The sequence below is a fragment of the Falco naumanni genome, chromosome 1 (genome assembly GCF_017639655.2).
Source record: "Falco naumanni isolate bFalNau1 chromosome 1, bFalNau1.pat, whole genome shotgun sequence".
In the NCBI taxonomy this organism is placed as follows: Eukaryota; Metazoa; Chordata; class Aves; order Falconiformes; family Falconidae; genus Falco; species Falco naumanni.
The window spans coordinates 105,294,833-105,314,768 of NC_054054.1; the positions used below are offsets into that span (position 1 = coordinate 105,294,833).

At 43.2% G+C, this 19,936-nt stretch overlaps 1 protein-coding gene across 6 annotated transcripts in view; it reads left to right on the plus strand.

The window, feature by feature from the left end:
- CUX1 (cut like homeobox 1) overlaps positions 1-19,936 on the plus strand; it is a 281,274-nt gene that overhangs the window by 245,090 nt on the left and 16,248 nt on the right. For 5 of the 6 annotated variants that reach the window (XM_040614070.1, XM_040614078.1, XM_040614098.1 and 2 more), the window contains one exon: positions 2,391-13,192. The exons of the other annotated variant lie outside the window; for it this stretch is intronic. In XM_040614070.1, coding sequence (XP_040470004.1) covers positions 2,391-3,102 — 712 coding nt within the window. In that variant the 3' untranslated portion in view covers positions 3,103-13,192. Of the gene's footprint in view, positions 1-2,390; positions 13,193-19,936 lie in introns of those variants that run through there. 6 annotated transcript variants of the gene reach the window in all.

The following is a 19,936-nucleotide window of genomic DNA, read 5'->3' on the forward strand; positions in this document are numbered from 1 at the left end:
ATTGATGCTGAGGCCAACCCCTTCCACCAAGAGGAATGCTCTCTGGAATTTCCGAGCTGCTGTCACTAGTTCTTCTTTACCGTAGGGATTTAATTACTGTGTTAATCAGGAGCCAGACTAGATTCCAGAAGCCATATATTGAGTGTGAATTCCAGGGATTTCCAGACATCAAACCTGTATTCTGTAGGGCTGTGGTCAGATAATCAATGAGCATGTCATCATTCGGTATCTTGATGGAGCTGAGGTATTTTTAATGCCATGCAGGCACAAAGCCCTTACCTGTTTCCTCTCCTGACTGGGCGAATGTTGCAGAAGCAGCATGTTCTGGATCAATGTCCATGCAGGGAGATTACAGGCATAAATAGAGCCTGATAATCGATGTTGCAGGATGGATGCAATTAATGGTAATAGAAAATTAATGTTAGCACCTGTGGTCTTCTATTAGGTGAGTAATATTCTCCTAGGGAAAATTACAGACCCCCTAAATCCTTGAAAAGTGTGGAGTCAGCAAGTACTGTGGAAATACTCAGTTGCATTTCAAGTCAGTCAATAATATCGTTAGCTTCAAAAGCAGTATTCAGATGGCGTTCTGCATTTATCCTAATTTTTTTCCACAGTGTGCTGTCTTCTGTAGCACATTTAGTAAAAAAAAGGAAGATTCTTACATCCATCAGCGTTGGGACAGCATTTCACTTGTGATTTGCAAGACCCTTAGCAGTTCTCCCAGGCTAAAACCGAAAGTGTTACCTTCGCTCTGAAGGATGACGGTTTTGCTAAACTCTCCCTGTGTCTGTAGTCTCATCCGTGACCGCAGGTCACTGGGGGTCCCTCTTGGGTGCTGATAAGGACCTGAACAGCGGTCATAACCTCTCCTCCCGTCAGAGCGCTACAGAGAATGAGTTAGCCTAGACCCTAAGATTTTTTCATACTGTTCTGTACTTCTGAGGATCTTGGGAGCTCCTAGAGAAGGAAGAGGGAGGAAGGACCAAGTTAAATGGCAAAGGTGGCGTGTTCGGGGTATTATTGCACGCCTGAAGTAATAGGAGGCACAAGGTGGCACACCAGGCATTTTTAACCACACATGGAGTGCATTAATTCCCTTGCAGTGCACTGCTTGCCTTGTCACTATTCATGTTCTGAAATCGATTTTTTAAATAAAAAATGAGGCAGAAGTCAGACTTAACTCATAGACTGACAACCTGTCAAAAGGCTTTGCTTCCCCAGAGCACTTCCAGAACAACAGCCTTTGTTTCATCTTCATTTCTCCTTGGTATCCAGAACGCCAAGGAAGGTTGTCCAGATTTTATCCTTGTTTTTTGTTTAGGCAAATTGTGGCTCATTTCTAGTGGAAATCTGGATTGGTTTGTATTTACAAGCCATTTTTTTTCTGGGTCTACTAAAAATGTTTTCATATTTTTAAAATCCGCCCTTTTCTGGTCCAGTGTATTGTAGAGTTTCACCTACCTGGTGTGAGACTTGTAGTGGGGGTGGGAGGCTGCAGGACCTTTCGTCTCTGTCCCTTAAACCACAGCCAGGGCTGTAAAAGTCAAGCATACAATTACAAAGTTAATTTAAACTTGCAGAAAAAGGACAGGTGAGCTGTCGTTGGTTTTCACCAATCATTTTAGTACAAATTGATTATCTGCGTAAAGTTTGTATTTCTGGTTTATTCCATGATGCCCACTGAGGCTACTAGAAGGGGAGGTCATCAATGTCAGATTTACGATAAATACGCAGAATCCTGGTTGGGTCAGAGGGGTCAGTCTTGGCACAAAGTGCTGCAGAAGCCACCAGAGATGGCTCCTCGGCCTGCTGGCCCCCTCCAGGCTGTGGGGAGCCCCCGGGGCACCCCAGCCTCGGCAGCCTGCATCCTTCCAGCACAGCGGGCTTCGCAGCCAGCAGCCGCCTGGGGAAAATGCAATTCAGGGCATCGAGACAATATTTCATGTTCTTCCAAACGCCTTTTCAGGCAGTCTTTTGGGTTCGAGTGTGCGAGCGCTCCTGCTGACCCGGCACAGTGCAGCCACCCTGTGGCTGAGACAAAATGGCGTCTCAGGGAAGGGCACGTCAAACGGCCCTGTGGCTGAGACAGAATGGCGTCTCAGGGAAGGGCACGTCAAACGGCCCTGTGGCTGAGACAAAATGGCGTCTCAGGGAAGGGCACGTCGAACGGCCCTGTGGCTGAGACAAAATGGCATCTCAGGGAAGGGCATGTCAAACGGCCCTGTGGCTGAGACAAAATGGCGTCTCAGGGAAGGGCACGTCGAACGGCCCTGTGGCTGAGACAAAATGGCGTCTCAGGGAAGGGCACCTGGAACGGCATGTCTGTAGAGCAGGGTGATTCCGAGTGAGCCCCAGCAGACTCACCATCCCTCTCCCCTGTCTCCTAGGTCTCGCATCCGCCGGGAGCTGTTCATCGAGGAGATCCAGGCCGGGAGCCAGAGCCAGGCTGGGTCGAGCGACTCTCCTTCCGCCAGAAGCAGCAGGGCCGCTCACAGCTCTGAGGGAGACAGCTGCGATGGCGTGGACGCAGAAGGCCCACCTGAAGGAAAGCCGAGTGGCCCGGAGGCGGATGAGTACAGCAATGCAACCACAAAGTCTCAGGGAGGGCCAGCGGAGTCGGCGTTCGAGGCGGGGGAGGAGGCACTGCAAGGCGCCAGGTCTTCGGAGAAAGCGGAGCCGTTCCAGGCGGAGAGCCTGGAGGACACCGACGACGAGGGCAGGCTCAGAGCACCGCGCCAGAGCTCTCCACCAGCATCGCAGCGCCCGGGAGAAGCTCTGGAGACACTGCCAAACTCTGCCACGGAAGGGGATGCCTCTACCTCAGCTGCCTCCACCTCAGTCCTTACAGGGGAGAGCTCCTACAAGTCAAAAGAAAGTTCAGAGAAAATCTCCAGTGTGCCAAGTACGAGCTCGACGCCGGCCGCAGGCTCGCAGAAAGCCAACTCTCTCCAGAGCTTGTTCGGCTTCTCCGAGGCGGCGAGCTCCAGGAACACGCGAGACAGCTCCTTGAGGAAAAAGAAAGCGGCAAACTTGAACAACATCATCCACCGCTTGGAGAAGGCCGCGAGTCGAGAAGAGGCCGTCGAGTGGGAGTTTTGAGATTAAACTCGCCCAACTCTGGAGAGCTGGGAAGTGAAACTGGACCTCTACTGGTTTTATTGTGTTGCGCACTTAACCGCCCTGCGGGCCACAGGGCAAAAACGCCATAGGCCAAGGTGCATATAGAAAACAAAAAGGAGCGTTAAGCCCAATTTATGTTTGTGTTTTCGAGGAAGAAAACTGAAATGTGTAGTCAAGCTTTTTTGTACCCTGAAGTGTTTTTATTATTGCCCTAAGTGATTTCCACAATTTCTGGAATAACTCATACAGCTTTGCCTTGTGCCCTCCTCTTTGGTGTGGGCTTTAAAAAAAGAAAAACAGAAAAAAAAGAAAAAAAAAATCAAACCCACATATTAAAAGGGGGCTTTTTATCTGCCATCTAATGGCTACAGAGCGATAATACACTATTATCTTCTTAAACCAGGAAAAAAGGGGAGATTTTTCAAAAAAAAAGAAAAAAAAAAGAAAGTTTTTTGTAGCTGTTCAGTTGCCACTAAGAGATTGCACAGTCAACCGACTCTAAACACACTAGTTTGGATTCCTACATATTTTCAAGAAAAGAAAAGAATCTTGTTGTTTGAAACTTTGAATTAAAAAGAAAAAAAAACACATTTACTCCACATATTTTTTAACAAAACAAAAAAAAAGTCACATCAGGAAAATATGTTAATTTGTGGTAGCTGACTTAGTGTTTTCTTGTAAGTGAAATAGAATATTGACACGTAGTGCACATTGTTTCATAGCTTTAACTGATTCTGGTCTTTTGCAGACCAGAATTTGTTTAATACACTCCATTTTAGGCCAAATCAGGACAAAAAAAAAAAAATCTGAATCTAGGTATTTTATAATCTGCTTTTTAACCTCTAACCACAGAGCACGCTGATCAGACCTCATATCTAGGAGGTTTAGGAGACAACTTAGAAACAGCATGTACTTGATCATTTCACTTGGTTCGTAGTGTACTGAATTTCCTTTCAGTAAAGACAGATCGCTCAAAAAAATGTTGGCCAGTAACATTTCAGCCTGCTACTTTGGGGACGTATTCTGTAACCCAAAATATTCAGCTTACCTGGAGTCAATGAAAATGCAGTTCGCGTGTACGATTGCTGTCACACACCACTAAGAGGGGACTGGAGCTGCCTCAGATAGAGACCTTTTCCTGCTGTTGGTGGCCATTTACTGAATCTCTTCCCACCGCAAGCACTGATTTTAAATACGTTTTAGTTGTGGGAAGCTTATTTTTGCGTGGATAAAGAGTACATGGCAATGACCAGACGGGCTCTTACCGGGATGGAAATAGCCCAAACTCCAAACCAAAACATTCATGCTCTCGAGTCCCAGTCTAGACCATTCTGCCCTGCAGAAATACAGCCTTTTTCCATTATTTTATGCACAGGTTAGGGCTGATCAAAGTACAAATCAAATTCTAACTTGTCTCTAACTCCTCCTGTTGTCTATATGTATATGCGTGAGCATAGAGGTGCGTGGAAGGATGTGTGTGCGTGAGTGTGTGCGTGCAATTTTATACGTCTGTGTATTTTCTTACGTACTTGTGCACACATAGAGTGCATTACTGCCACCTTTTTTCAATAAGCTGTTTTATCAGTTATGGCTTCTACAAGTTTGCTAATTTAGACTCCTTTATTGCCATATCTTTAAAACTAACAATAGATGATTTCGGAATATATATATATATATAAATATATATATATATAATTTTTTTTTGCTTATTTATAGGTGCTGTATTTTATTATCTGATTGTTAGGAAGGGATGAAAGGGGGCAAATATTCTTTAGAGGGATAGACTGCCGGCAGTATTGGGTATAATTTACAAGATGTAGTTGTCATACTGTATATTATTGATTGAAGACTTTTTGACCGTATTGTGTATCATTGAACTTTTGTCTTAGGTCAGCATCTTTTTGATGACACTTTAATGGTGCATTCATTACTTCTTAAGTTTAATTAATATTACTTTTCTGATTTTGGGGGAGGGAGGGATGGGGAGAGGAGTTCCGACTTTAAAGGTATGTTCCCAATATTACACCTCAGTGTGCTTGTATTAATTCATTAGTAGGATTTTTGACTGTAAGATGTGAAACCACATTTCTTGCATGATGTTTTAGAACTTATGTATTTCATTTACAGTCTCTTAACATGCAACAGCAGCACTTAGCGCAAGTTTTCACAAATTAAGAATCAGTACACTAAAATCAATCCTTTTCATGATTAAGAAAAGAAGGCTCTAGGAGGCTGAAAGGCAGGGATTTATTTCCTATTTTTACTGCTAGCTGTTTCAGGATACCTCCTTGGGTAATTGGGGACTTGTGATGCAAAAGTAAAATTGAGAAACAGAGAGAGCAACTGCCCCTTTCTGTGATGTGCTGAGGAGACAATTTGTAATAACAGACACCAGTATGTGACAGCACGTGCTGGAAGCGGTTACGGCTTCTTATCTGGAGTGCAGTTAGTCTGTGGGAATGGCCAGCAAGGGAAATAACGTGGGGAAGCCAAGTGTTACCTCTCTGTATCTGTACAGTGTCCTGGTTTGACTTACAAAGCACAGCTCCATCGATAAATGCACATCCTGGTAAAAATACACATACCTTAATACAAGTCATAACAAGATGCGTCTTCAGCCAAGAAGCAAAACTTCTGACTAGAAGACACAGATATTTTCTTACGTTCTTTTATTTCGTTTTTCTTTGTTGTTGTTTGGTTCAGGTTGGGTTTTTTTTATTAATTCTAGGCAATATACTTGCCAGTCTGTTTCTACTGTCCTCGTCTGCTGATTTGAGATCCAGGTGCTTGATGCAGTCAAGTGGTTACTCTCAGCTTTCTCGATAGTGAGGTTTTTTTCTGTTTGACGAGTTTTTTAAAATTAATATTCCCCAAACTGTTCTTGTGCCTGTGTCTATATGATTGCATTCCATGATGCTTACTGAGAGCTCTTGCTGCATTATACGAGAACAGAACTGTATTCACAGGTTGAACGCAAATGCAGCACTTAAGGTCAATCTCTCTTCTTAATAAGCAATACATAAGTGCCTTGAAACTTATATCTTTTTTTTTAAAAAAAAAATTTATTTTTGTTTTGCTTTTCTGGTTTCCACTAGTTCTTTAGGATTCTTTAGCATCTGCCCAGTTTTTAATGCTGTAATGATTTTTAAAAAGCATATCTGTAGCTTGCCCTAGAGGAAATCTTTCTTTTATAACACTAACTGTTAATTCTGAGCTCCATTATTACATTTGAATCATGTAATTTTGCTGGATAAAGACAGCATTCATAAGTCAGAAGTCACTCCATCCTGCCAAGGGTTGTCATTGGTATCTATTATAAAATTAATCAAATAAAATGCTGTCAGTATTTCCTATATTTTTGGCACTTTATTAATGGCTTAGCTCCTTTTGTTCTTTCATATTTAATGATCTGCGTTGAATGTGGTTTAGCCTGCTGAGATGCTATTGGGGTGACCTGGGCCGTCCTGCCGGGAGTCACTTTGGGTTCCTTAGTGACCACCTTATTTAAGGGCACAGGCAGATGAACACCCTCAGATCAAGCTCGTAGAGTTTAAGTGATGTTCCCAGCTGTTTGTTCCCGTTTTTTAGCCAAGGTCACAGCTGCTTTTCTGTTTCGGTGGGAAGTAAAATGGATTAGCTTGGAACTACTGCTGAGATTCTCTTGTTGGAGATGAGTTACCTACTGGCTTTCCAAACTGGCAGAGACCTCCCCCATTCAGAGACTGAACTTCAGCAACACTGAAAGATTTTAGCTGTATTTTTGATCAAGTGTGGCATTCGGAAGTAATGCTTTTAGGAAAATGTGTATTGGAATAACTTTTTTTTTTTAACGTGTTTAAAAGGGCAAAAAAAATTGGAGGAGAAGAAATGCCAAAGAGTGGCACGGTGGCTTTTACCCTCTTGGGTCACTGACCCCTGGGAAAGGAAAAGGCGTCATTCAGGCACGTGTGGCGTGGGGCTCATCTCACAGGGCAGTTGTTTTGTAGAGCACAGAGCATGGCAACAGAGCCCTGGCTGATGATGTTTCTTTTCCTGATGGATAAAAGCACAGGCAGTTTTCAGAAATGCCAGGAGTCTTGATTTTTCCTGCGGTTCTTTAAAAGCATTTTTGTTTTCTCCTTCTGTTTCCAGTTCCATGCTCTTAGTAAAGCTGTGGATGAAGGGCCTGGGCTATTTTAACAGCAGTGTCTTTATACTGCAGTTAAAATTGTCGATTTTTCTGTCTGGATGGTTAGGGAAGGAGAACAGTGTGGTACTTTGTTGGCTAAAAGCAAGGGAAGAGTATCCCTTTGCAGAGGGGTCATACAGCAGGATTGTCGATACACTTCCATTTTTGAGGATACAGATTTCAGACAACAGAAGTGCATGTTTATTGGCAGAAATGCATTTAATTACAATTGCTGTTGATGCCATAAAATTTGACCATGTTATTTGTTCATCTGTCTGTAAAATGCCTATAAATAGAGCCACTCCTTAAAGGAACCAGTATCAGTGCAGTCTGCCCATATCATGAATTAGTGAGTCCTTTACTAATAAACTCCTTGCTGTAATAGGAGAGATCTATCTTACAGTTGAAAAGGATGTATGTGCCTTTCTCATTAGGTGAAAGATCTTTGCGTTATTTTTACGTAACTTGTTCATATGGGAATTGTCTAGACAAGGGGGTTCATGAACACGACAATTCTATGCAATATTCTCTGATCCAGTTACTTAAAAGTTGCTATTTTTCAGTCTTTTAATGGGTGAAATAGTAAGAGAAGTGCATCATTTCGGTGGCAATTCAGACTACAAAGCTGATAAATTCACCTAAAATAGGATTGAGGGAAATCTGACAAAATAATGTAATGAAATAACAGAAAATGCTAACAGTGATTGCAGTCCCCACTAGGACAGCTGCCGTCAGAAGTTTGTCATTCTCCATCTTAAAATTCTGAATTTAAAGTATTCTTAAAGCTCACATGAAATAAAAATGCTCCTAGAAAGAACAGGGCAGGTTAGAAACAGGAAAAAATCCCAACGTTTTGACCATATATAAATTATGAGAATACGGGGGGGGGGGGGGGGGGGGGGGGGGGGGGGGGGGAAGTAATTGGTTTTGGACACTTCTTTGCACTTGAATCCAAAATAGTTTATTTGAGCTGAAATGTCGCAGTAATCTGGACCGGTGCCTTTAGCAAGGTTGCAAAGAGATCTTAGCAATTTGTTGCAAACCCAATGTGGTGACATTTTAAGATGCAGATGGAGGGCACTATTTTTGCTTCATTTGTGTCTCTTTCTAACGCGTGAATTTCTTAAATGATCTCTTCTTTCTTCTTCCTCCAGTGTATGTATCCTAGGATATTCTCTGTCTTAAAGCCACCACAGTGTGTGGCTGAGCTGTGAGTGCTTCTTGAGGACTATCAGAAACGGGAGGAGAAGAAGAAAAGTTGGTTCTTAGGTGGGGGCGGGATTTCACGTTCACTAAAACCAAATCAGGTCTTTCCCATGAGCGAGTGGCAGTTTTGGCCCTGGTGAGACAAGCTGCTTGTAGCCTCATATTCCTAAATTGAACTCACACAGATAAAACAGCTGCAAAGCAGTGTTCAGTTTGCTCATCTGTTGGCCTGCTGTGTTCCCCTTGCACTTTCTGCTGCCCCACGGTTGGAACATCAATGTTTTCTTCCTTTGCATTGCATATACAATCAACTTATTTTTTATGAAAAATAAGAGAATTCTAAAATTCTGTATAAACAAAAGGCTTTTTTGTCCCAGCAGTTTAAAATCCTGCCGGATGGCTTTAAATTGCAAGGAGAATCACTGGCGTGGAAAGCACAAGTTCTGAATTTCTCTTCTGGCTCAAGCTTCTTAGTTTGAAAAGTGACTTAGCAGTCCCTGTCTCCTTTGCATACGTATTTGAACTCTAAAATGTAGAAATACTATTTCACCAATTTTGTTCTTTCCTCCCTGTCTCTTTTATGGGATATATTGACTATGTTATATATAAAATATAGTTAACAATGAACTTTATAGCAAGAAAAGCCCTTTATGCTATGCCTAGGGACCGATTTGTCCTGCATGACCAGGTCATGTACTGTACCCTACCCTATTAATATGCAAGGATAAAAAGGTTTTATGCTCTGAAGGTGAAGTTTATCCTTTTGGAGAAGGTTAGCGTTAGGCCTGTGCACTTAAGTTTTTAAAAAGCCTTAAAAACAGGTATGTGAGTGGTGCCACCTCTCTTCAGGGATGATTTCTCCCCCAGCCAAGTGGTACTGTGCATATTTAATATAAGTTATTAGCTGTGAGGTCATTTGCCAGCTGAAGAAAGTCATTCCTTGAACTTTATTGGTGAGCCTCCTCACCAGCATCCTCTGGTACAGTCAGGGACTGATGGAGGCATCACACCTGCTTTTCCCAAAACCTGGGCGCTCCGTTTCAAACCCAAAGCCCTCGGCTGTCTGTGAAGTCTGCGTTTCTACAACTGTTCTGCGAATGGAAAAGAACTGATCTGATTCCTGGGTGTGATTTTCATTGCTATTCACAAACATGTTCTGGCACTAAAGTGCATTAAAAGGAAGTGACTCCTTTTAAAAAATTAATAAGATTATTGTATTTTTCCTTGTCCAGCTATTCTATGAAGGACAATTGCTGCCGTTTTTCAAGCTTGCTTTACTCACAGTGATGTTAATAGATTTTTGCCACAGTTCTGTAGATTTCTTATTATTAAAACTGTTGGTTTCACGGTATCATTTCAGTTTCTTTGTAATTTGAACCAGCCAAGCACAGAGAATGACTGCATTCTTAACCGTAACGAAATAGTGCAGGAACCAGTACAGCAAACGTGGATGCCTAAAGTCCCCATGATGTTGTTTCTTTTGACTTTTTGTTTTAATTTTAGAGATGTTTGTACTATGTAGTACAATCTTCATCCAAAGATCCTTGGAAATGGAGAGTCGCGCCAGGAATTTCCAGCTGTTATGGTGACATACCTGCTTTTCGCATAGTTACTGTGTAATTCTGTGGTAATGTTCATAACAGCGCAATCTCTCTATTGATAACAAGAATAATGGCGTTAAGTTGCGTTATCCTCTTTTGTCTATGCGGGTAATTAATATGCATTTTTAGGAGTTGTTAAATGTGTATATGTACATGATTCCGGTATGGAAAAGCCCCTCTGTATATGTAGTATTAGCATGCTTGGTCCTAATAGTGCAGTAGAATTGCTACAGCCAAATTCGTGAAATCATTTGGGGCGTGGGTGAGTGAGGGCTTCAAACCAGTATGTATTTCAGTGCATAGAGGATGCCATTTTCCCACTTGTCAGCTAAGTTCCCTGTTGTAAAGAGGGGATTAGCCATCTGAGAGATTGGATTGTTTGAGATATGCAGGTTTAGCTAACGAGGAGGGGGAAGATCACGTTCAGAATACAGAAAAATAATTCCAAGGGTCTGAGATGTGCAGAAGCCAAGTAATTTGAAAGGAAGGGTCAGACCTTGTCTGTAGGTTTTGCTTTGATACAGCCTGCAGGAAGTTAATTTGCCAGATATTTGCACATGTAAAATGTTTTCTCCTATATCTGTGTACAGCAGGAAGGTAAACAGCAAAGACATATCAAAAACAATCACAAAAACAGCTGATCAGTAAATTATGCCAAGTATTAAATTAAAACAAGCAGTTCGTTCTTGCTCTCCCTGAGCTGAAAATTGAAGTATTCTTAGGAATGAGACAGAAATTCTCTGTTATGCAGTTCCTTTTAAAGGCAAGCATCTGTCTTTTCAAGAGAAGAAATAAAACTTGGCACTTGACTTGCTCTGAAGTACAATCTTACCTCCAAGTAACCACAGAAAATAGTTTCTACAATCAGTCTTTCAATCAGATTTTTCTGGCTTTTGTTAGCTTGCATTAGACCCTTAGTGCTATTTTGATGTATAATTTATATGTGGGTAAATTATTACTAGCTTTAAAAGTGTTTCCAAAGTACCTAGTTACCTCTGGATGCTAGTACAGGCTATACAGGGAGTACTTGAGCATCTAGTTTGTAAAGGAGGTGTGTGGGGCATAAGCAAGGTCACATCTGTATCAGTCTTTTCTTTTTCCTTGATCAGGGCTTCCATTTCCTTCTCGCCTCCTCTAGAGGGATGGAGATCATGGGTCAGTTTCTTTCCTGGGGGGGAAAGATTTTAGTTTAGCTTGGAATTATTTTCTTTTCATTCAGTAGGCGTGTCATCAAAATCCTGTCTGTTACTGCATTTCCCGTTAAGTTTTTCGTTTTTGCTACTTTCCTGAAATTTCCTATTTAACAAACTTTCTATACTTGGAAAGCTATGTGCCTTATTTCCTAATCTCTTCATGGAGAATAATCTGAAGCACAGTGATCTAGATTGCAGCATTCATGGCCGCTTTTCATTTGGGCGTGGGGGGAGCAAACACTGATCAAGGAGCAAATGCCCAACACAAGTTGCCCCTTTTGCTAATGAGCACTTCAAACACTGTGCGTTAAGTCTTTGTGCAATAGAAATTCGCGTTCTGTGTTCGGAGGTTCGTGTCTCAGCCGTCAAATGCAGGCGAGCGTGAGCTCTAGTTAAGAATTCAGGTTCCTGGGGAAAAAAAAAAATACATATATCCTCTGGGTTGGCTCCGGCAGCACGGTGGGGTCTCGGGTTAGAAAGTCCACCATCGCCCGGCAGCGTTAATGCTCATAAAGCTCAGTCTCACCCGGCGTACTCGTAGGTCTGTCAGCATTCAAGAAACATTCGTGGACTTCAGCCATTGCTAACCGCCACCATCTCCTTTTGTGCCATTAGTAATACGTGCTGTCTTCATTTCCATGCCCAGAGCCGCATTGTCTCTGGATGGCGAGGCACTGTAAAGTCATTCCAGTCTTAATTTGGTTTTGGAAAGAACAGGCTTTCACCCACCGGCATCCTCAGCCCTTTCCAGCGCTTGTGTTATTTTTCAAGCTTGCTCTCTCTACAGCATCATAAGGTGAAATATATAAAGGTGGTTTGTAATTAGGAAAACAATCTAATATTTCCTATTTATGAGATTAATTTTAACAGTTTCTTTTTTTGAGGTTTGTTTTTGTTTGATATAAACACAACAGGAGTATACATATCCCCTAAACAGACGTTGGAGAAAGTTTGGGCTGTCCTAGCGATGGAGCGTGGTGGTGTCGGCTCGTCGTAGTATCCATATCATTGTGCCCCTGTTGTGTTTTCTAGAGCAATCATTTAAAAAAAAAAAAAAAGTATTTTATCTAAATGCCTAATAAATAATATTATTTAAATAGTTTTAAAATAATTTAGGACTGAGAATAAGAAGCCTCAGTTGTGAGAGAAGAGACTTAAAATATACAGAGAGAGAAAATACCCTTAGCCTCCTAGAGCCTCTATTGAGAATTTCATGAAGATGCAGTGCCCCTTTGTCAAAGTACATTGCCATTTACTCAAGAGTGTTAATTTAAAATGAGAGACTGGTTTCCTGTGATGTTCATCTTTGTTGGCATATGTTTGAATTCCTGAATTCAGAGCTGATTTTTCTTCTCATTCAAAGTTGGTCAAGGAAAAAAAAAAAATAGAAAAAAAAAAAGTTTACCTTGTGCAGCAGCAACTTTTCCTGGTGTGAACTCTGGAAATACACATTGTGAATTGATCTTTGTCACGGAGGAGTTTAGTTTTCTTGCAGTGTCGAAACATGTTCAGACAGGCTTTCCCTGACTAGGTAACGCTTCCCGAGCAAGCGAGAGAAAAGCTGCATAAGCCAAACTGAAAACTCTGGCGCTAGAAATTGCCCCTTGCTCGGCGCAGGGGAACGTGTGTCTGCACGAGGGACGATGCGAAGGGCCTCCGGTCAGCACCACCCAGGAGAACACCGGGCGGAGATGGGAGATGCTGAGCTAGTTGCAGGGCACATCACCACTTCTGTGGATTTGGAAGCAAATTTGCACTTTGCCTTTCGAGGGTGTCCCACTAAAAACCATCAGATGAATTTCCCACGCGAGGTTCTTTTCCTTCTGGCATAGTCTGAAAGTAAAAAAAAAGGAGAAAAGGAAAAAAAAAAAAAAAAAAGGCAAAAAAAAAAAAAAGCCCGACAGTAATTATTGGATCACCTCAGCCAAACATAAAGGTTGTTCCTGTCAGAACACTCTATGCATTTCTGTGTTGAAAAGCATTTTCTACCGTTCCTTTTCTGAAAGCAGGCACCGCGCGTCCCACTCGCAGGAAATGCTGCGAGAATGTCAAATGTACGAATTTGGACGTTAATTCCAAAGCAGATGGAGGCTGGGGGGGGAGGGGGTGGGGGGATGTTCTTTTTTTTTTTTTTTTTTTTTTTTTTTATTGTTTCCTTCATGTCCCTTTTCATTTTTGTATTAAAAAATTAACTCTTTGCATTTGTGCAATAACTACTTGCCATGATAATGGGCAGACCTTTGAAATGCCCCGACTACTAACACAGCACAAGATGAACTCAAACAGAAAGTGGTGTACTTTTTCCTGAGAACTTTTTTTTTTTTTTTAATAATAAGCTCAGTTTTTACCCCAGTGTATTGTGGTGTCTTACATTTTTAGCAGTATTTTATATTTTTTCTGTAACGCACTAAGTCTTAGATGTTTTTAGAGCTTGTTTGTTATATTCACAATCACAGATTTAAAAAAAAAAAAAAAAGATCCTCACAAAGACCCAATTGACCAAAAAAAAAAAAAAAAAGTGTCATTTTTTTGTACAAGTAGCTTTGAGAAGCCCACATTGTGTTGCTGTGACTCATCTTTTGTAACATTTTATTTCTTGGTATTTGTTTAAACATAAAAGTAAGAGTTTATATGGCTGGCAGTAGCAGGGCAGCGCTCCCTCCGTCAGCAGAATGGCATTGTTTCTTCTGTCTTTGTTTGGTTAGCCATATAATGTTTGTTCTCAGCACTGTACAACGGTCCCTATATGATATGGAGAAGCAATATCACTGTATGAAACTCACACGATGTATTATTATTATTATTCACTAGCACCCTAGGTGTGATAATTGAAGTAAATATCTTTTATACAAACACAATTACGCGTGGGCTGTCTTTTCTTAAGGTGAGACCTGAGTCCAAGCAGCAAACATTTACATTGGGGGTTCTGTTGCAGTGATGCGCAGGGGGATGAAGGGGTTGGCTTTGGTGGTATTTGGCCAGGGGAGGAGGACTTTCTGATTTCTGGGAGGCGGGGGGAATGTTTTCAATACCTTAAATATTGAAGTGTTAAGATTTCCAAACCGTATCCTTTTTTCAGGGAAGTTCAAGTGTGATGATTCCTGCTGCGGTCAGTGGGAGGTGGACACCTGGCTTCATAGATGGGAAAGACATATTTTGGGTCTGAGACTGCAAGGGGGATTGTATTGAGCACTGTAATGATATCTTAGCTAATTTTTAAAAATTAAAGACATTGAAGTCAGAAATGCTTTAGATTCAAAAATGAAAATGTAGAAGAATTTTCCCAGATATTTGGCTCACTGTCTATTTTTGCAGATACTTTATACAAAGATAAATTTCTTTTCTAGTGCCTTATGAGATGATGTTCCTATATATATACGCTCAGCATTTACAGAGTGTAGAGTCTGAGGTTTGGTAAGGAACAGATGTTGTAATCCATCGGTGAATTCTGTTTTAAAAACTAGAATAAATCTCTAGCTTGAGTATTCTGGGTTTCAGGTAGAGCGTGTGTGTGGATGACTGGGTGCTGCTGCTTTACCTGGCGTGCTCGTGTCTGGGTTTTGAATTGTGAATTGGAGGTTATTTGGGGGGTTATTTATGCACATCATCCCTGCGGTACCTACCTACACTTTTTTCCTACCAGGCTGTAAGCTCTTGTGTCCTGTGCCTCCTTGTAGGATGTTGACTAGGGCTGGGCTGGAAATTTGCTGTAGTTCTGTCCCAGAAAGTCTAGCTGAGAGCAAGGGGTCGGGCTGGGCTTCCCAGCATGCTTCCCCCCCACCCCCAGCCATGGCCAGGATCCATCCGGCGCTGCCAGCTCGGGCACCCTGGTGCAGCGCAGCGCTTTGCCCACGGCAGCGGTGGCGTTCGGTGTGTGTCTTTAGCTTTGATTAATTCTGCAGGAGTGGGTGTGGTGCTCTTCCAAATGTATCAAAAATGCTATTTCATGCCTTAATTGCTTTATAAATGTGTGTTTTCCGCTTTTGAAACGTCTGTGACAGGTTGTGCCACGTGATGTAAAGGTTCTAGGTGTGACATTTCTTTTCCCCCTGCTTTTTAACAACTGGTCAAACCATTGATTGCTATAAATGACATTATCTTTTTGCCCTAATCATTTTAAGCCTGATACTAAACAGCTACACTTTTAAAGTGCTATGTCTCAAGTTGGTTAATTGCTGTATTTATAACCTGCACTTTTCTTTAGGTACGGTGATAGCGGCACCGAGCTGCTAAAATCACACACGTGGTCATAAGGGAACGATGCCTGATACTTGTAGAAGTGCAGGCTGGGTGCAGAAGGAGCTGGAGAGGGTTCATTGTAGCTCAGAAGCATGCATGCAGGGTAAAGCCAGGCTGTCCTCTCAAGTCTAAATCTTCAAAAGTTTCTTTTTGGGAAACTAGGAAGGAAGCCAAAACCCCAAGGATGCATCTCAGAAATCAGGAGCAGATACTTAACAGTCTTCCTTGGAGATCGTTGGATCTTCCATGATAGCTTCATTGGTAGCCCTTCAAAAGGATTTTTAAAATCTCCTTTTCCAAAGAGGTCTACACTCTCTGTTCCCACAGACCCTTACTGGTCAGCACTGGGGCTTACCTGTACGTCACCACTGGTCCTGCTGGAAAACAGCTGCTTCTGGAGTGAGATGCTGTAGCAAGGGTGAGGCTTTACGTAGGAAATATTACAGGCATTTGCCGAGTTAATGGGAGAAATCCTTCTTTGTTGTATCCTTAGGTGCAGGAATAAGTTAGCACCCGCTGAGCACCTCGGTGCCACAGGTACTGGCTGTGGGCCTGATCCTGCCCCGCAGTCAGCCAGGGGCAGTTTGTCTTTCAGTGGGAAGGGGGGTGTTTTTTCACAGGGCATCGTGGTCCCACCAGGTAAGAACTCGCTGTGAGCAGCGGATGTGGTGCTTTTGGGCCCCACTTCTTTCCATTTTGAAATACTATTGTTTTCTTCTAAGTATTTCTGTTTTAATGGAAGTGGTGAAGAAACTGTGTACTTGCCAACAGAGGGCTTCAGAAAACATGATTTGATTACAGTAGAGCATTTTATTTTCTTTTTGCTCCAAGCTATGGGAAACTGATAAGAAAATTCAAACTGTTCTCTTGAACTCTTCCTAGTTACCCATGTAATTATCTTAGTACCCTTGGAAATAATCCATTCTTCTATGAAATCTCTATCCTTACAGGGTGAATTTATTAAGCAGTACTGTGTTTCTTTGCTGGGGGCTGTTTATTTTGGAATGGCTGGGCCAGGAGGAAAGGGAAGGACAAATCCTTCAAACCTCTCCTTCCCAGCAGGCCCTCAAAATGTGAAAAGATGGGGGGGAAAGAAGGGGAGGGAGCAAAAGTCTTGCCTGCGCCTCCTCTGCCGGCAGCCGGCACCCGGGGAGCTGGGTAGCCATGTGCTGAGCACGGGCACTCGGCTCGCTGCAGTCGTGTAGCTCATTTTTGCCCTTCCCCAAGGCCGCTTTACCAGATGTATCTACAGGCGCTGGTGAAAAAAGCTGCAGGGGACTCAAAGAAGGATGCTTGTGTGTCGTAATGAGCGTGGCAGCTAGGGTGAGAGGTTTTCTCCCCGTGCTCCCAGCCCTTTGTCGCTTGGGCAGATGAAGTCTCAAATTTTGTCCTCAGGGTGTTGGATGCGATCTGGTTTCTACTGTCCCTACTTTTTCTGGTCTTCTTGAGAGCACACAAAAGTAAAAATACAAAGGGTTGTTCTTGCTGCCTTCACTGGTGCCAGTCCAGCCCTTGCTGTCTCAGGCTGCACATCTACATATGTCCCTCGGGGATGTCACTGAAGGTTCCCATCATCTTTTACAGCTTCTGTATCTGCAGAGCAACCCCATCACTTCATTCCGGGAGCTTTTTCAGGGCTGGTAGCTAACTGTGGCTAAAGACTAGGTAGATTGTGCTAGGAGTTGCAGATGGCTTTTAGAGATGTCATTCTTTTTATCACCTGCTTGCTTTTTTTGCCCTTTCAGAAAGCTTCCAGAAGGCCTGATCAGTGAATAATCTTGTGGCAGGTACAGAAATTAGAGAAAGGGCAGCCTAATTGCTACCCATGAGCAAAGTTGCAGGCTGAGATGATTCCCAGATCAACGTTATCTAGGCATTTCAGCTGCTTGGGTGCTCCTGGAGCTGACTGACCTTTCCTCCCTCCCTGGAGATTTCTAGAGGTTGTTTTAAAGTGTCCCAAAAGCCCAGTTCTTGTGTGACTTCTGCAGTGTTAGTGGGATCTCTGGAACACTTGATCTCCAGTATCTTTATTCACTCTGGGGAGATTCTTGGAAGAATATACACCCTTCGGGTGATGATTTTGCATTGCCTTACGTGAGGCGAGGTGGACCTCAGAAGCTGGCTCAGTTAGGCTTTTCTGCTACAACCTGCGCTTCAGCCTTTACTTCTGAACAGATTTGCACCTCGGAGGACTCTGCTTAATTTGAGAGACAGGGCTCTGATGCCTTGTAGAAGAGAAATATTCAATCATTGCCTGCCTTGTCCCCTTTCTCAGCCTACTGACAGCTCACAGCCGTGGTGGCCCCAAGGAAAAGCCTTTGCATAAAAGTTGAGTCAGATTGAATGACTCCCACGTGACTCTGTACCGTGCAGAAATGTTGTCCCACGCTACAAAAGGGTCAAGACAGAACCAGAACCTTTGAGATGTACAACACTGAAAGGCCTTTGGCAGCCTTCCTGTTGTGGGAAGGGTTTTGGCTCAGATCTTTCTTCCTTGGCATCTTCGTGGACCAAGAAAAGGACAGAGAAAATCACCTGGTTCATCCAGGACTGAATCTGCAGCATATGGACCATGTCCCCCTCATTCCTCCAGCTACAAAGCGCTGAGTCAAGTCACCTCCTTTGATTCTCCTGGAAGGGGAGCAGGACTTTGGGCAATAACAGAACTGTCTTTTTCAGACTTCCTTAAAAGCTAAATGCCAAGTATTTCAAGAGTCTTAGTTTATGTATAAACCTGGGCGCTCTGGCATCAGGTAGGACCGGAGGTAAGACTTTGTTGGTTTGAGAAGGCCCACGGGAGGGAGATGCCAGCGAGTGCCTTAGCACTTATTCCTGCATGGTGAAGAACGATGATTGCAGCTTTTAAGTAACTGTCCGCAGCAACCCAGTCATTAACTGGAGTGACCCAACATGGGGAAGGGTGAACGAGCTGGAAAAATCAAAGGGCCCGTGGCAGACTCGGTTTTCTGCTTCTTCCTTTGGCTCCCGTTCCTCGTCCTGGCACATTCAGACTCCAGTGTTTGTGTTGAATGAGTCTCCAGCTCTGTGCCTGGATTTCTCAGCCTTCATGTCAAGGTGCTCCCAGCTTTAGTTATCTTACCATCATCTTCCTTCCAGTCAATAAAATAGACTGAAAACCTTTGAAGTAGTGGGTTTCAATGCACTTCAGTTGACTTCTGAGAGGATAGTTTTTCAAAGAAAGCTCCTAGCGTGCCACATCACCTCTCTGCTTGTTTTATTATTTTACAGTTATGTAAATTGAAGGAGGCCAGACAGTAATGGAGGGAGATTAAAAAGTTACCATCAGGCAAATCAGGGTGTGAACTTGCAGAGCATCAGCTAATTTGCAGTAACTGCCCATGTGTGTGCTCCTACCCTGCAGATCCCTTCAGCAATTCCACTTACCTCTCATTTCCTTCAGGCTCAGAGGATGCACATGAGCAGTTACTCCGGTCTCATGGATGTGTAGCAAGTTACAGCCTATCTCACCCCAAGGTGATTTATTCATCTGTCTGCATCCCCAGTAATCAAGCCACCATCTTATGGAAAGATTGCCTCTCATTTATTTATGTCTGGCCTTATAACTTCAAACTAAGTTGCTAGTATGTCTTAATTTTCTCCATCTGTGAAAACAGATGCTGTTTATTTTGGATGATTTGCCAAGGGAGTCCAGTTGCTGGGGCTTGTTACAGGAGTCAAAGTTGCTGTTGCTCTGTGACGGCGCTGGGCTGGCTGGCTCACAGGCGCTTCTGATGAGCCCCTGCATCTGCTGGGCTCGGTGCTCCCTGTGAACATGCTTGGGGAGCTGGGGGCTCCGGGACTTCTTTCCCCTTGATAGTCACTAAAAGGATTTGAACTTGCAGCTTTGGAGCAGCGCAAGACTGATGGGGCTATCCGCCGTGAAAGAAGCGTGAGATTCCGTTGAATATTTTATTCTCAGATTAGGACCATTTTGTTTCCTCTCCGCGTGAGACACCTTTGTGTCTCACCACACGGCCTGTCTGCACAGACACCTCACATTTTTGGAGAAACACACATCCCACGGCGATGTCACCTGGGGCTGTGCTCCTCAGGCAGCGGCTTGGAGGTACCGTTAGACTTCCCAGGACAGACGGCCTCCGTACAGCACACTCCGCACGCGGGGGCTTTTCCTAATCTCTCCTTCAGTTTGGGGCAAGATGCGATGTTTTTCAAGAGCCTTACCAATATTATTCTTCCTGATGGATGAGCAGTCTTTTGCAAAGTGGTTGGTTCCTTACAGAGGGCCTGATCCACCTCCCTGCTCCCATCGCATTCCATCGGGCCACGTGCTCCATGATGCAGAAAAGACTTGAAGATCTGGTCGGGCACATCGGGGGTGTGGGAAGAGGCTTGTGGCTGATGGTTTTCCTGAAAGGTGCTTCTCT